Below are 17,470 nucleotides of genomic sequence, written 5' to 3' on the forward strand. Positions count from 1 at the left end.
CGATAATATTTGAGAATTTGGGTTAGGTAAAATACTGTAAATAATCACAACACAGCTACACAAATATTTGTGAGCATTTCAAAGAGCTGGCACAGGCACTTACGGGCCAGGGACTCCCTTCTGTGTTGTATGATTCTAGGATTCGTTTCTTGAAGGCCTTTTTTCTAAACTGGTTCACGAAGCCGAATTTTTACAAAAATGCTTTTACGGTAAAATTCCTGCTTCTGCTACTTTTTCTACTGGGAGCCATGTTGGATTTTTCAGCGCTGACCAATTAACCTCAGTTTTCACCCCAACACTGGTTCAGCCAAACCAACCAAATTTAATTATATTAAGTGATCCGATTGGGATTCACACACAGGCACACAGACACATACACACACACAGACACACACATATACACAGACACTTACACACATCCCTAAGAGAAAGATTTTTTCCTTGTAAAGAGAATTAAATAATGCTTAAGTACTTCAGAACTTCAATAAACAATAACAGAAGAATTTATTTTCCTTGTTTAATCTTCTATTGATGAGGGCTGTTAGGTTCTTCTTTTGATTTTGTTGGTCCTTTCAAAGCAGGAAGCACCGGTAGCCATGGAGATGACAGATCAGGAATGGTTCTCTTAGTCTGGCTTAAGTGGCTAATAACCGTGTAGAGGCTTCCGCGGGGACCTGCTTCCTGCTCTGAGTAATACATCTCCAGAGCTGCAGGAGTACAGTGCTTATGCTGTAGAAAAGAACAAAAGATAGCATGACAATTGCTCAGAGGGATCCTTACCCCTGAACCATTTTCAGATTCCACAATGAAATGCTTCAGAATTACATTTATATATCATGTACCAATAAAGAGCTTCAAGAAGCTTTAACTGGCTGATTTTTGGGCTGAAGACGCGAAAAAGTTCCCCTCTTTTCATTGCCCTTCAATAGACATGCTATCCATTCCATTGAGAAATATGTAACAGATCCAAGTGTGATTTCTGTGATATATCTGATGACATAACTGCGTAAAAGATGAGCAACATCACCTACCATATTCAACACAACAAATGTGTAAGAGATTTCAATGTGTTGCTCTGGTACCTGTGGGCTACGAGCTCTTTTCAACGACGGTGTAAGAAATCTCATTTCATCTCACTGGTACCAATTGCCGTACTATTTACACAACATTTGGGTGAGAAATCTCAGATCTTTCATTGACTCCAACAGCTTTTTCGTCCTATATAATTTATTTTAAAATTTACATTCCGGAGGGAGCTAGCTTGCACAGAGGTGGTTGAAGGCCCTGCACAGCCTAACAATACATCCTATTGCACCGTTGTTGCTATGGTGAATCATGAATTTTCAAATGGCCTCACACCATGATATATCACACTGCAGTCAGGGGCTCTCACACTGTATAATGACCATTTAAGTATGGCTCCTTTTTTAGACCCAGCAATACAATGCTATTTTTAGTCCTTTATAATTTGTTCTTCCATTTTTAGCTGCTTGTGCAATCAAATTGTGCATTTGAGACAATCAGAACTTTTTGTTTTCCCGCAGATTTTGTTGTGTCTCCAAATGTACTTTTTTTTTACATAAGTGGCATTTTAACTATAACCATGTTTCCAGTGAGGCTGGGGAAGTTATGTAAATATAATTTGAATTTGACATACCCTTCTAAAATACAGTCTGCTGTATGGAGTATTTAACAATACGAGATCCTCTCAATAGAAGGGATGAGTTGACAGTTTCTTTTGAGACCCAGGCCAAATCTGAACCAATTTTGTTTTTAAACTGTCACTATCGGGAGAAAGAAAATGGGACTTTATCGGAATCTAAACCAAACAAAGCTCAGTTTTAGCTCAGTTCTGCAGGACTACCCAAGTTCATACGAAATGATCCTCAACCCAGATGAACAGTCTTTTAAATCAGAAGCCTGATTTAAACGCAGTCTTTTAAATCAGAAGAAGGAGGAGGAGGAACAGCAGTACGAGGAGGCCAGGAGAATACGGCAGTATAGCGGAAGACGTGGCAATAAGTGCCAGGCCCACCTCTCTCCAGGTGGCAAGGCTGATACTGCAGGACGACTCGCTGCCTGGCACACCCAGGAGTCTGTCCCTCTTGTTGTCCATCTCTTCGGACAGCTTGAAAAGCCCATTGGCGATCTACCGCCCTGTCATGATGCCCGCGTGGGCACAGCTGGCCCATAACTGCTCATGGTTTTGGCAAGAGGCACTTCAGGTGAGGGTGGGAGATGCCCTGAATGGATAAAATGCAGAGGGGTCAAGGGAAGACTCTCCGCCGCCTCTCCTCACTGCTCCACAAGTGGTCCAGTCATTACTGAGGCTGTGGCGCGTCTACATTGAAGTTTCCTGGTGCTTAAGCTGCTCCCTGCGCTGTTAGAACCCAATTGTGTCAGAACTTACACCACTTTATATGCAGATTAATTTACCCAGGAAACCTACATGCTGGTGAATGGCGTAAATTTCCGGTACAACAACAGTGCAATGGACATTGAGGAAATTCAGGGCCATGATCAATAAAATACTAAATATAATTAACCGTATTAGACAAAACCCAGTCTTCGATGAATAGTTGGACATGATGGAGTAATGTGCAACATGATGTGTCACTGTACTATGAAAGATCATTGCATTACTTGTGCATGATGTTATTATGAAAATGATGGGCTTCTGTTCTCTGTCCCCCAGGCATAAAGAAAGCACATCATGAAATCACTTATCAGAAGACGATTTTAAGAAAATATGCATATGAATTTTAAGACATTCTGTACAAGCAACACACACTGAAATCTAGGGCACATTTACACTCCAAGGTTAGTACGAACCGATTTGAGCTTTGCACTGATGCTAATTTGGCAGCTTAATTTGGAATCCTGGCCTGAACTGATTCTGGAGCAAAGTGGAATGAGATTCTTTGGGGAGGATTGTCTCACATTGCTTTGATTTGACACACCATTGAGTGCAAATCCAGTGGGGTGGCAAGTCTGGTTTACAAAGTGCTTGAGAGGAGCTGGACGCTTTGTGAACCCACCTGACCTTAACTTAAATATTTAGAGAAGCGGGGATTCTCCCCTCCCCATAGTCTTAAGCATTTAAGTTTCTAACTGTTGGAAGGGAGGTCTACCCACGTTTGTACCCAGTCATGCGCCCAACCCCCTCCTGAGCCAAACTGTTACAGTTCCAGACAGGCAGGAGCCGGGCAATGTAAATGGGGTTCTGCGAGGCAGGAATCTGAACTCTGATCAGTGGCTGCAGAGTAAAAAATTACAGAAAAAACTATTGGAAAATCAGAAGCATTCTGAATCGGATGCGCTGATCTCTACGCCCAATTCCCTCATCTGTACTCCCATCAATTGTGACTCGCCACTGACAGTAGAGATTCGTTATATTTACCCTGTAGTCCTGTCACACATACATGCATCAGTACCAGAAAAGCAACATATTTTCTGTACGGCCTGGCAGCCAGTGATAAGCACAAACACACACACATGGAAAAAAAACCTCTTTTTATAGGCTCCAATATTAGCCCCGTCAAAGTCCTGACTGAACAGCACAATGCATCCTCTACATTCCCAGCGGAAATGTGTCAACCACAATGAAATGACCATAATTTACTCAGCGTGAATTTAAAGCCGCTTTCTGTGTCTTTGGTACACTGAAGCTACTTCAGAAGAACACAGATTATTTATTATTCAGCTGCACCCAGATACACAGCAAATGAAGCTCTAAAAGCCAGTTTTAAAAATGTAAGCTTTGACATCAGTTTTAGTAGTATCTCTTATTCCTGATTTAGCCTTTGCGCATGAGATGACCAGTTTAAAGTGACGATTGCAATGTGAACTAACTTCAAGGACACTGACAATTTTAATCAGAACAACAGTTTATGTCTTGGCAAAAGCCTGTGTCAAATCTGCCAAACTGGCTGTGGTGCCAATGTTGCCATCAGTGTCTCCATTTAAAAGGCGCTGGTTACAAAGCATTATCATTAACTTCGGACCAACAGGTCCGTGCCGGTGTTTATGCTCCACACGAGTCTCCTCCCACCTTACTTCATCTCACCCTATCAACACATCTTCTATTCCTTTCACTCCATGTGGTAGTGAGTTCCACATTCTCACCACTCTCTACGTTAACCCTATCGTACCCCTTCATAAAGACCACCTCAGGTCACCTCTCGGTCTTCTCTTTTATTAAAGAGCCCCAGCTTGTTCAGTCTTTCCTGATAGTTGTGTAGCTCTGTCGTGTCCCATTCCACTGTGGTGTGAACTGGCCATGTAGCCTTGGTGAAATGCCCTTGGTGCTGTACCAGCAGCAACAGTGAAAAGAGTGCATCTGAAAAGTGAAACCATTCCTCTGGAGGGATTTTAGATAAGGTGGTGTGTCCATAATCAGTGTTAGGGATGTGGGCTCCACTTTGTCACAGAAGATTTTTGAATGTTATGGTGTAACAAGGCTTGCAATTATAAATCATCCTCATAGCTTTGAACAGCAAAGGCATACCCGTAATTTACGAATTAATATGATGAATGGTATTTATTCAATGGGCCTTTTTAAAATAATCGGTGTAATTTAACTAATGAACAGAGTAAATCGACACTGTCAGATATAGTTGCATTGCAAGAATCAGAATAGCACAGATGTACTTGTATATTCATATTGAGGCAGTTCTTATCTTAAGCAAAATTACTGTCTCAAGTGCCACATAACAAATGTCATCCTTTGGTTTCCAAATGAATGCAATTGACTTATAGTGGAATGTACTGATGTGTCATTGAGATAATCACATAGGTTTTAAGAGATTTGAGTTGAGGTAGTAATAGCAAGCTCAGAATCCTTAATCACTGAGATGACCACAAGCAAGGTAGAATAGTTATTCAAAGGGAGGTTAAAATGTGCCGGTACACTACGGTTTTGCATAGTGTGCCGGTACACTATGGTATTGTACAATGTGTCAGTAGACTATGGTAATGTACAGTGTTCCGGTACACCATGGTATTGTACAGTGTGCCGGTACACCATGGTATTGTACAGAGTGTCAGTAGACTATGGTAATGTACAGTGTGCTGGTACACCATGGTATTGTACAGTGTGCTGGTACACCATGGTATTGTACAGTGTGCTGGTACACCATGGTATTGTACAGAGTGTCAGTAGACTATGGTAATGTACAATGTGTCGGTACACTATGGTATTGTACAGTGTGCCGGTGCACTATGGTATTGTACAGTGTGCCGGTGCACCATGGTATTGTACAGTGTGTCGGTACACCAAGGTATTGTACAATGTGTCGGTACACCGTGGTATTGTACAGTGTGTCGGTACACCATGGTATTGTACAGTGTGCTGGTACACCATGGTATTGTACAATGTGTCGGTACACTATGGTATTGTACAGAGTGTCAGTAGACTATGGTAATGTACAGTGTGCCGGTACACCATGGTATTGTACAATGTGTCGGTACACTATGGTATTGTACAGTGTGCCGGTGCACTATGGTATTGTACAGTGTGCCGGTGCACCATGGTATTGTACAGTGTGCTGGTACACCAAGGTATTGTACAATGTGTCGGTACACCGTGGTATTGTACAGTGTGTCGGTACACCATGGTATTGTACAGTGTGCCGGTACACTATGGTCTTGTACAATGTGCCGGTACACCAAGGTATTGTACAATGTGCTGGTACACTATTACATTGTACAATGTGTCGGTACACAATAGTATTGTACAATGTGCCAATACACTATGGTGTTGTACCGTGTGCCAGTATACTATGGTGTTGTACAATGTATCAGTACACTATGGTATTGTACCATGTGCCAGTATACTATGGTCTTGTACAATGTGCCGGTACATTATGATATTGTACCATGTGCCAGTACACTATGATATTGTACTATGTGCCAGTATACAATGATATTGTACCATGTGCCAGTATACTATGGTCTTGTACAATGTGCCGGTACATTATGATATTGTACCGTGTGCCAGTACACTATGGTATTGTACCGTGTGCCAGTATACTATGGTATTGTACCGTGTGCCAGTACACTATGATATTGTACCGTGTGCCAGTACACTGTGATATTGTACCATGTGCCAGTACACTATGGTATTGTACCATGTGCCAGTACACTATTGTAAACAATTTTACAACACCAAGTTATAGTCCAGCAATTTTATTTTAAATTCACAAGCTTTCGGAGGCTTCCCCCTTCGTCAGGTGAACGATGTGAAAAGATTTCACATCGTTCACCTGACGAAGGGGGAAGCCTCCGAAAGCTTGTGAATTTAAAATAAAATTGCTGGACTATAACTTGGTGTTGTAAAATTGTTTACAATTGTCAACCCCAGTCCATCACCGGCATCTCCACATCATGACCAGTACACTATGGTATTGTACCATGTGCCAGTACACTATGGTATTGTACCGTGTGCCAGTACACTATGGTATTGTACCGTGTGCCAGTACACTATGGTATTGTACCGTGTGCCAGTACACTATGGTATTGTACCGTGTGCCAGTACACTATGGTATTGTACCGTGTGCCAGTACACTATGATATTGCATTGTACACTATTGCATTGTACAATATGTCGGTACACTATGGAATTGTACAGTGTGTCATTAAACTAAGATATTGTACAGTATGTTGCATAGTTTGGTAGTACACTATTCAGCATGTAGAGGTCAAAGCAATATTTTGCTTTATAGGCTTCCCCCACTCTCTTTATCCTAGTAAAATGTTAATGCTGCTTTCTGGATCAACTAGCAAGAGGTGCGTTATCTCCACTCAAGGTGAACAGGTTATCTCCCCACTTCCCATGAAGGGCAAATATGTCCAACTGCATCGTTGGCATTCAACAAAATTTATTACATATGAGGCGATTGAGTTTTAATGCACAATGCACAGACCTTAAAAAATGTTATCTGTGAGGCTTAGTTATTTTAAGCTGAGAGTTAAAGATCTGAAGATTTTTTACTGCAACAGTAAATAAGTTAATCTTTTCCATACTGCGTTACCAAATGATTTTTCGCCCATTGTCCATAATCTGCTGTGTAATATCTGGAATAGCAAAAGGAACATTGACTGTCAGCTTACCTTAAATACAAAACCCTCTGGGCAGCTTAACTGATCGTACCAAAATGCCTTGTACATAACCAGCATTAACAGGCAGGCCAGGAATGCCATTGTAATGAGAATCAATCCAGTGAGCTACAGGAATCAAATCATATTTAGAGTGAGGAACAGACATAATATACTTTCAATATGCAGCGGCTGTTATTCCACTTTGATGTTTGATGATGAGAAATGAACTTCATTGAATGTGTGAGTAAACTCTATTTACGATGAGCTGAATGATTTAACTCAGTTACCTTGACTTTTTCTGATACTTCATCATAAAGGTTAATGTTGAGTTTCTTAATTCCAGCGATGTGCAGCTTTTTCTTTTTTTTCTGCTGCAGCTGATATTCTGTCCTGGTCTTCACCACGACCTGTGGGGAGTTGGGTGAAAGTTAGGAGTCCAGCTGTAGGCGGTATTTTTAAAATGTTGCTGGTAATATAACATCAAAGTGAAATAAGTGCTTCACCAAATTTTTATTTCTTCCCCTCAGTATTTTCCACTTAGCCTTCCTGTCTCTATTAAACGATATCCCCCCGTTCCAGCTATCTTCAGCTGGACGACAGACAACCAAACCCTGCCTTGTTCCAGCTTTATTGGAAGGGCATTGTGATCGTCTAATTTGATTTGCCAGATATTTCACCAGTTAAGGGAGGAGAGGACAGAGATGAAGGCAATGTATCATCATCTACTGTCTAAAATTGTAATGTCCAGAGGAAAGCAAAACTAAGGCAATAATGTGAAAACCCCAGGACAAGAGTTTTTTGATGCAGTGCAGGAAGTGCCAATTGCAGGTGTGATGTTGTAAGAGAGTTTTCGGGCCATGCTGCTCTTCAACCTTTTCCACGCTTAGTGCTTGCCCACGCCATCTCTCACAAAACCACACAGCTCTCATCCAGCTGATGGTTACCCACACCTCAGCAGGGCACATATTCAAGCTGCAACTTACAGTTGAAAGCCCTGCCAGACTATCATATTCTAAGGGCTTCATACATCAAATCATTGTAAGAGCAACATGGCCACCTACTGATACCCAATGTGGGCTTCAGGTTGGGCATATAGCGTCAATCAGTACCCCCTTGTGGTCTGGGAAATCCAGCAGAATAGTGGCATTGGTCAGCCATGTTATGCTGGTCAGTGGGAAAGTGATGGCCACGTATCAGTCACTTGTTTGATACATATTAGAGCAGCACATTAACTGATATTATAGTGCTAGCTGGAAATGAGACACTGGCATAACAGATGAGGGCAGTGCTAACCTTTGGCAGTGTTGTCCCCATGTTGCAATTTGATTGCAGGTGTACTTGTTGCAGAGGGCAAAACTCAGAGGGCTCCCTGCTGACCCTGAGCAAGCAAAGGCAATTGTCCTTGGTCATTGGCAGGTAGGTCTCTCCCACCACCTCAAGCACAAAATACCATCACAGAATAATACACTTAATTTAAAGAATTGAAAAAATTGGCTCCCAAAAATGTATCTCAAGACTTTCAGAAATATGGAAAAATTTGTAATAAAACTAACACAGTAGTAAAGGGTACTGTAAACATTGCAAAAATTAAAGTCTGTTCCCGTTTAAGAGCTTAATCGTCCATTCTAATTGGATGCTGATGGAAAAAAAAGAACGAACCCGGGCAAATTCCACAGAATTGATCATTGAAATATCTTAGCATCAAATCTGGGTCTTTAATGAAGCTAAGACAGGAACCCCAGCACACAAGATGCAGAGGACCACATCGTCGCAGCCCGGTAAGGAATGGGCCTGCAATTCCCCCTTCACCTGTGGTACAACTGCTCTCCTGGGACACAGGCACTGCAAAGTCAACCCGTAAGATTATTTTAACCAGTGAATGGAACACTGCAACGCACTCAAATGTAACAAAACAGGAAATTAAATCTGAATAAATGCGGCGTGAATAAAACATAGGTCATAGGGCCGATTACACCAGTCACTTGTCTCCGCAATTCTGGCTTCCTCCCAGCCACACCATGCACCATCTTTTATTTACGAAACGCTCTCCAGATTGAAGTCGAAATGCTCTTACTCGAGGGTGAGAGGATATGCTGTGCAGATTCTACTTTTACACCTCAGTTCTGCTCCACACTGGAGCACTCCAAATTTCCCCCACACAATCCGCTTTCTGATTGCCAGTGGGGACGCTACTGGGAGTGCTGGTCTGGATTCTGGCAGAGCAATCTTGGGAGGTGGTCCGCCTGTGAAACTGTAGTGAAACTGTTGGCCGGTGTCTCAGACTTGGTTTGCCAGTTCATTGAATTCTTTCCGCTGCACAAGATGTCCACTGCTCTGAACGTGTAGTAATTGCTGTTGAGCATGGCACGAGGCCAGAAACTTTGACTAAAAGTATAATTCACATCTGTTCTTATTCTCTTCCTTTCTTCCTCTTTCAGATTGTAACGCAGTGAAGTAGTGACATTGTTCCATGCCTTTATAGCTGCCTCGATGGCTCTGTTGGTGAAATGCACTGTCCACGTAAAGCCAGACTGATCCTCAGTCTGTGCTGAGTTTGCTGATCCCCCAGTCAGGGCAACAACAGGGAAACAGCCTCAGGCTCCCAATTGCTATCCAGTGACCTTTGCTAGATTCCCAGTATATTTGGACATCAGCCATAATGTGCCACACAGTTAAATACACCTGCCCAAGCACATATTGTTTGAATTCAGACATGAAGAATGGGCATTTAATCAAAGATCTGGGTCACAGCTGGGTCACCCATATGTAACCTAACTTAAGTTAGTGGCTGTGGGTAGGGCGAAACATATGAGATCACAGGGTAAATTCACCAATCCCACACTCCCAGTGCAGAGCTGTGCTCAAAGGAAGTGAGAGTCAGAGATAAGACTACAATACTGTAGCATCAATTCTCCAACCAAAGCTGCCTTCGAGCAAAACTCTCCTCTGGGAGCACAGGATCAGTGACTTTACACGCATGTCACCACAATGTCGTCAACTTGCTCACACAAACTGGCATAAAGGAACAGGACCAGATTATAGCAACTGGATCACAGTGATCCAGGACACGACTGAACTGGTCCTGCATCACCTGATTGAAGGTTCAGTGTAAATAGCGGATCACACTGAGGTTGGAATTGCATAAAGGTCAAGTGCTGAAAATATACTGAGTGTAACAAGTCATTAATGTCCTACAGTGGATTATGGTTGCTGCAATGGAGATTGCATTGGAGGAGGTTGTATCTCTGCTAAATCCATTGATTGGAAATTCACCCAAACTCGTAGAAAAGGTATGATTTTGATTTTTCTAGCCCTTATACCACCCCCCTGCTCATGACCCACTCTTGCTCTGAAGTGAGTGCTTAACCCAATATACCCCAAGCCAAGATCAGTACCTGGCAATGGGTCATTGGCAATGGGGTCATTGGCATTCTGGGTTTGTCTCTAATCGCCTTACAGCTGCACCATATGGGGCGTGTTCTGAGTTCACTTTAATCCGTTCTTCATGACAGTCAAAGGAATTAACATTTAGAAACCAAGTTGGATTTCAGTGAACAGAATTTGGGCACAAGCTCAGTGCTGCATGAGCAGCATACGCCCAAAACCAAGAGGCCTGAGGATCGACGAGAAAAAATAATTTACGGCCGCCTGCCTTGCCGGCTGCAGCCCTCGGGTATGTCCCGGGAGGGGGGTTAGAGCGGACTACAGGGGGGTGGGGGGAGTGATCATGATGCCCCTAATAGTTAGGAGAGCGTTCCTGCCCCACTCATCACTAATTGATTTTGCAAAGGGTTCCTTCAACAGGCAATAGGCCCCTCATCAAAGGGCCTTATGCCTGTTTTAGGCGTCCGCCCAGGTTGGGCGCAGGCTGTCCCACTGCTAAATTGGTGTGCTTTGCACCCATTTTACACCCAAAAAATGCGTGCGAGGCATACCAATTTCTACTAGTATCAGCACCAGGATCCCTTTTAAATTTAAATATTCACAAAAAATTATATTTCACTTTACAGTCTGATAGATGGTTAAGTTCATTTAAAAAAAATTCTGTTGAAATAGCGAGTGTTGATTACATCATCAGGAAGTTAGTTAGGAGTTGGGTCTAAATTGGGAGTGGGCAATACGCAGCAAATTGGAAGTTTTGTCTGTCAAATCTGATGTTGGTCAGTGTAAGTGATTGTCGGTTAATTACTGAGTTTCACAGTGCGGAGAAGCTGAGTTCCCGTCGGCAGAGATACCGTCTTTAAGCAGAAATGGTTCAGCTTCAGCTGTGTCTGTTATTTCAGCTCTCTTTCACCTTTGGGCTCAGTAACTGCCGAAGACACTGTCTATGACATCATGTGACAGGAACTGCTCCAATGAAAGCTCTATTTTAAGCTGTGAATTCTTTGAAATAAATGTTGACACCTTACATTATTTATATTTCACAGTTTCTGAGACTTGCATAAAAAATTTTCCGGCTCCTGTCAGCTTAGTGGTGAAAGGCAGTGCGTGATGTAATACTGAGCCATACAGTTCAGGACGATTCCAGATTTAATCTCTGGTCTGTGTTGTTATTTCACCCATGTAGCAATAGGGGCAGTACAATTTGTCTCAGTGCTTCTGGCCTGGGTTGGAGTTGGGGTGCGGGCAGGAAATCAGGCAGGGTTTCTACTCCTCATTGCTATTAATTGACCCCTGCTGTGTATGTGTTTGATAGAAAGCGATAGAAGGACAGGAATCAGTTTGGCTTCGATGGTGCTGCCTCCCACGGTTGGATGGCCTGCCGACACTCACTGACCCGGCCTACGCACGAAGTGTGGTCACTTCAGCAAAGTACCAAAGGACTGTTTGCACCCACAGAATTGTACTGGAGAGGAGGGAGAACGATTTGTATCTGATTTGTATATACAGTGACTGTGCTCATCCAGGCAGACTGCTCTGACATCACTCCTTCCCATCCTGAAAGATAGGAGCATCAAAACTGTACTTCGAACCCCAAGAAAATCTCTTTGTATATATTACTACTGGGTTGTAAATACTGCAGCTGAAATGACTGAGGCTGTCTGTTTGGAGACCAACTATATTTATGTGGTGCAGAGGAGATGGAGGTCAATTAAGGGTTGATCGATAATCTGGCATTATTTGTTTGTTAATGTGCATTATCTATTGGGCAGCATAAATCTGCCAGATTCTTTATTATGATTTTTTTAATTAATATGTTTTTCTATACTCTGAATTATTTACAATCCACAACTGATTATTATAAATCAACATTATGTCTTTAGTCAACATCTGGTATGATATCAATATAAGCAGATACAATCACGTCACTTTAAAGTAAATCCTAATTTAATTCTGGTTTAACTCATACTGTTCTGTTCTGATACATCCATTCATATAGACCCTGAAATTACAATGTGGAATACCACTTAATGCATTCATCTGAAATTACTCCCTCTGCAGAGGCATTAATTGTTTAAAATAAGTGAGTTTGCCTCTTCACTGAAATAGAAGAATTCACATTAACATGTTAAGCATTCGTATGTTAGTATCCCACAGTGTAATTATTTATCCTTTAATACTCACTTTTGACATTTACTATTATCTTTATATACTGGACGCTGTCTTTGTCATTTTAAGTGCCTTTTTACTCCCCCCACCTCTTTTTTTGGTCCCATGCCACATACTATTCACTAAACAAGAGACAAAACAAATGGTCTGCTTCTAGAGCTACCCTCCTGAGCAGCCACCAGAGAATGCATGGGAGTGTCTGAGGGGACTCGCCTTGCAATTTTAACTTTGTTCCCTGTGAGAAAATGCCTTATCTTTCCAACACAGCCCACCCTGATACCAAGGTCAAGATAAGGGATTCACTGTGTGAGGTTTGAACCCACGTCCTAACCTTTCTGGCACAGAAGCCATCTTCTGATTTCTGCCTTTGTTTTTATGTCGATATAACACTTTCTAAAATCATATTGCTGTGTGATATTACACTTGAACATTTTCTGCCAGTTATCCATTTCAACGGTGCTGAACAACCAGCGTGACAGCTGCCTTGCTATTCTGTGGTGTGACTGAAGTCCAGTCGTCACCCTGTGGTCTCCCTTTATTAAAGCCATGCACGGTTGCTTTGTATTTCTATGTACCTTCTCAGGGATAGGCTGCTGTAGCTGATTAACATCCAGTGGGGTTATCAAGGGGATGTTATCAAAGCCATCGTCTGCCCCGTGCTCTTTCTCTGTCTTCTCAGAGAGATTGCATCCAGGCTTCACCATGTTTGATTGAGGATGACTAAAGTAGCCTGAAAAAGGGAAAAAAAGATAATCAGGAACTTCTTTTGATCAAGAGACTTCCTGTATTTAGTACAGCTCCAACTTAACATTTAAAGAGCCTGTTCCCAGTTCTACAATATAAAGGGATATTGTTAATTTATTGAAGAGGTTTTGCTGACAGTCCGCCATGATAGAATAGGATCTCTGGAGCAAACATTATCTCCTTCACTCTTTTTGTTTCTACTATGTCCGTTTTTACTTAAATGTTAATAAAGCATGATTGGAAAACAACTTTGCTACAGCAACATATCAACAGTTTTTATTCACAGATGTCAATATACCAATTCAGTCCATTTTATTTGACAGCAAACATTCTTTTCTTTCTTCAAGAGGATATTCTCATAATTCTCAAGTAATGTACTTCATTACTTTAAAATAATGGTGTACTAATCAAGTTTAGGAGAATCAGTACTGTCTACTGGAACATTCTTTCTACATACTGCACCCAGTGTCAACATCAAGCACTGTTAAGCACAACATAGGTTCGAACGTCAAGTTCCCTCTTCGCTATCTGATACCGAGTCTTGAGCCTCACAACAAAGCTCACAATCACTCCAGCGTGAAGGTTCAGCATCTCACATCAACCTTCCTTGTTCCCTCTCTAAACGTATTCACCATTTTTGGCTGCCAATTTGTGCTAAATATGAGCAGCTCATGCTCACGAGCAACAGAGTTCAGGTTGTCCAAAGCCATTTCACACAGGACCCTTACAGACAGCCAAAAAATGCCGGTACTCTTATCCCATCAGTTTGCACTAGATTGAAAACCAGATCCCAGGGGGAAAGGGTGATGTTCTAATTGTACAACCTTGCCCAATCATGTTATAACATGAATAATCAAAAGTAATCAATCATAGGTCTGCAAAGGTGGGTCAATATTACACCTTTATTCTTAAAGTCTAATACATGATACTATTATAAGCTGTGGCAGCTTCATCCGAATCCTCAGAAAACTCTCATCTCTGCATTTCATTTGAGCAACCAGCATGCAAAGAAATGCCTGAGTTCCCAAATTACCTTGGGTTGGTTCTGGATCATAGTCTCACATCACCATCAACATCTGACGAAGCCCGCAGCCCAGATAAAGACTGGGATCAATTTAATCCACAAATTAGCTGGGACCAGCTGGGGAGCAGATCCTTACTCCCTGCAGACAGGCACCTTGGGCCTTGTTTTCTTAGTAGCTGAATATTGCCCACCAGCATGGGGAGGAAGTGCACACACAAATCTTGGGGACTTGCAACTGAATCATCACAGGGGTGCTGAAACCAGCACCGAGAATCTGGCTCCCTGACCTCAAACATATCTTGCCACCGCCTCTCAGAAGAGAAAGAGCAATAATCAGAGAATACAACTGGGCCTATTAATGAAGATCTCCAAAAGCTCCTGAGATGCCGCCTTAAGTCCAGGAACCCATTCTAGTTAGCGGCCCCCTTGGAACTCTCACCTAAACAACAACAACAACATTTGCATTTATATAGCACCCTTAATATAGTAAAATGTCCCAAGGTGCTTCACCGGAACAATATTTGACACTGAGCCACATAAATAGATATTAGCAGGCCAGGCAGCATCTGTGGAGAAAGAAACAGAATTAACGTTTCAAGTCAATGACCTTTCGTCAGTTGGTGAAAGGTCATCGATCTGAACCGTTAAGCCTGACCTGCTGAGTATTTCCCAGCATTTTCTGATTTTATTTCAGATTTCCAGAATCCACAGCATTTTGCTTTTGATAAAGAGATATTAGGACAGGTGACCAAAAGCTTGGCCAAAGAGGTAGGTTTTAAGGAACAACTTAAAAGGAGAGAGAGGTAGAAAGACAAAGAGGTTTAGGGAGGGAATTCCAGAGCTTAGGTCCTAAGCAGCTGAAGGAAGACAAGTGGTGGAGGATGTGAGAAAACAGCAGGGTCAAAAATCAGGACCTGATAATGGATGGAGCCTGCGGATCAATCACCGGGCTTTACCGCGCCACATAACATATGGGTCACTGCGAAGTGCATCAGAAATTCATATGGGCGCTGCAACCACCTGCTACATAAATAGGTGAAGGACATGGCTATACATTTAGATAGATAGATATAGAAATACATATATACATGTAAACAAGGAGATTATTTATATATATATCTATATTATCTACCTGTTTACATTTCTGAAATTGGTTGACTTTGCCTCAGAGTGTTTTGACAGTGCAGGTGAGATGAGCAGTAACACTGTAACATCACAACGGCCACCCGATGTCAGAGGTCAGAGGTAAGTTATACGAAAATGCATTCCGATTTAACGACTTGAAGTTTGCACCTTGAGAAAATGTAGGACAGCTAAATCCTTCATAGAGATAGTTGATCAATTTTAAAGAGGAAGGAAAGTCTAAATCTTTGTTCAAAGTATTTCCCTTTCATGGGAGAGATTACTTGCCTGAGGAAAATTTTGATTGACTGTTTCAATTACATCACCTATTGGGGAGTGGCCCTTATCTCCAAGAGTAGCTCCATAAGAAATAGCAGGACATAGGGGTGGACGCAGTAACAGGCCAGCCTGGAAATCCTCTCGATCTAGCCAACCCATGGAAGTTCATTCTCAGACTTTCTTCCATAAAAAGAAAAGTTTTGCCTCTAAATTTCACTTCCCAATTAAGTGTAAGTAGGATTTTTGGAAAAAAATTGTCTTAATGGAGAAGCATCTACATGGGAAAGTATCTTTGAAGTCATCTGGCTATGTTTACAGACAGAGAAGTTCAGAGTGACTTGGTCACCGATGTAATGGTATCACGGGTGCCACCAAATATGTTGCTGAAGCAAATTTATTGTTTTTACTTTAGTTAACTGAGACCAAAACCGAATAATTTGTGTCTGCTGAAAAAGTGCCGAGAAGCTCAGGGAGGAACAAAATGGAAGCATGCCATACATGGGTAAGATTGGTTACCGTGCCACTGACTGGCTGAGGGTGGATCCTGTCATGATCATGTGGATGCTCCATAGAGTTGGAGGAATATAAAGAACTGTCTTAAGGGAGAGCACAGAGCAGCAGCAGAGGACAAAGGAACAGGCAGCTTCAACATATAGTCACCTGCTCACCAAAGAATTGGGGTAATATCCATCTTTTGTACTTATGGCCTTGTTATTTTGTGTAACTAGGTGTACTTGATCATTAAAATTGCCACTATATTGGTTATCTTGTTGAATTGATTTACATATCCTTAAACCTTATTCCCTGTTAAGGTTTTTAGTCATGTTTTTGTGTCAGTATTTACCATTGTAAATTGCTATAACAATGTTTCCCCATTCAATTTTTTAATGTCAAGTCATAATGTAGTTGCATGATCTGGCTACTAGATGATTCTGTGGAGCACATTTCTAAAGTTTCTCCCCCATCTCCATCACCATATACAAAAATAAGCCTTGCATTCATCAACTGGCCATGGGCAACACAGCAGGTAATTTGCTAATAAACATGATAGATAGTCAAAAGTGAGTGAGTGGTTGTAATTATATATTGCAGCTAAGATTACATTTGTAAACCACTCAAATTTTACTTGTGTGGTTTATGATACCTCCTGAACCCTTCAATTAAGTTACTGCAGTATCACTCCCACCATTTATAATTCTGTCTCTAATGTTTAGTATTAGAGTATTACACATCATGCAATAAAATATATTGGCATATTTGAAAAGTTTAAGAAGAGCAAGTCAGTATTAGGAGAATTAAACTATATTTTAATTGTATTTAGCAAAAAGATACTTTGCATTCGTAATGGTTACCTCTGCAATATAACAGGATGTTCAACAGGGGAGGAATGGTTTCTAAAAACAAATCACAAGATAGAAATGGATGAGGAAAGCATTTCATTGTAGCTCATCTATTCAGAAAGTAGCCCATCCATTTAGAAAGTATGTACAGTCACCCATTTATAGCATCTAGCTGTTTCTTAAATGATTTGAGAAGTTTATTCCATGCATTGGACACTCTATGGTGAGGAAGACTTTTTCTCATCTGTCCTAAATTTGCTTGTCACTAATTTAAACCCAAGGTTCCTTGTCCGACTATCATGGTTTAATTTGA

The 17,470-nt window shown here is 41.6% G+C and overlaps 1 protein-coding gene across 1 annotated transcript in view; it reads right to left on the reverse strand.

Moving 5' to 3' along the window:
* Positions 1 to 476: 476 nt before the first annotated feature.
* caly (calcyon neuron-specific vesicular protein) overlaps positions 477 to 17,470 on the reverse strand; it is a 29,990-nt gene continuing 12,996 nt past the window's right edge. The window contains exons 2-5 of the mRNA XM_067972363.1: positions 13,224 to 13,378; positions 7,386 to 7,505; positions 7,111 to 7,224; positions 477 to 729 (exon numbers count right to left, since the gene is read on the reverse strand). Coding sequence (XP_067828464.1) covers positions 526 to 729; positions 7,111 to 7,224; positions 7,386 to 7,505; positions 13,224 to 13,352 — 567 coding nt within the window. The 5' untranslated portion in view covers positions 13,353 to 13,378 and the 3' untranslated portion in view covers positions 477 to 525. The remainder of the gene's footprint in view (positions 730 to 7,110; positions 7,225 to 7,385; positions 7,506 to 13,223; positions 13,379 to 17,470) is intronic.

This window comes from Heptranchias perlo, chromosome 36, assembly GCF_035084215.1.
Source record: "Heptranchias perlo isolate sHepPer1 chromosome 36, sHepPer1.hap1, whole genome shotgun sequence".
Taxonomy (NCBI): domain Eukaryota; kingdom Metazoa; phylum Chordata; class Chondrichthyes; order Hexanchiformes; family Hexanchidae; genus Heptranchias; species Heptranchias perlo.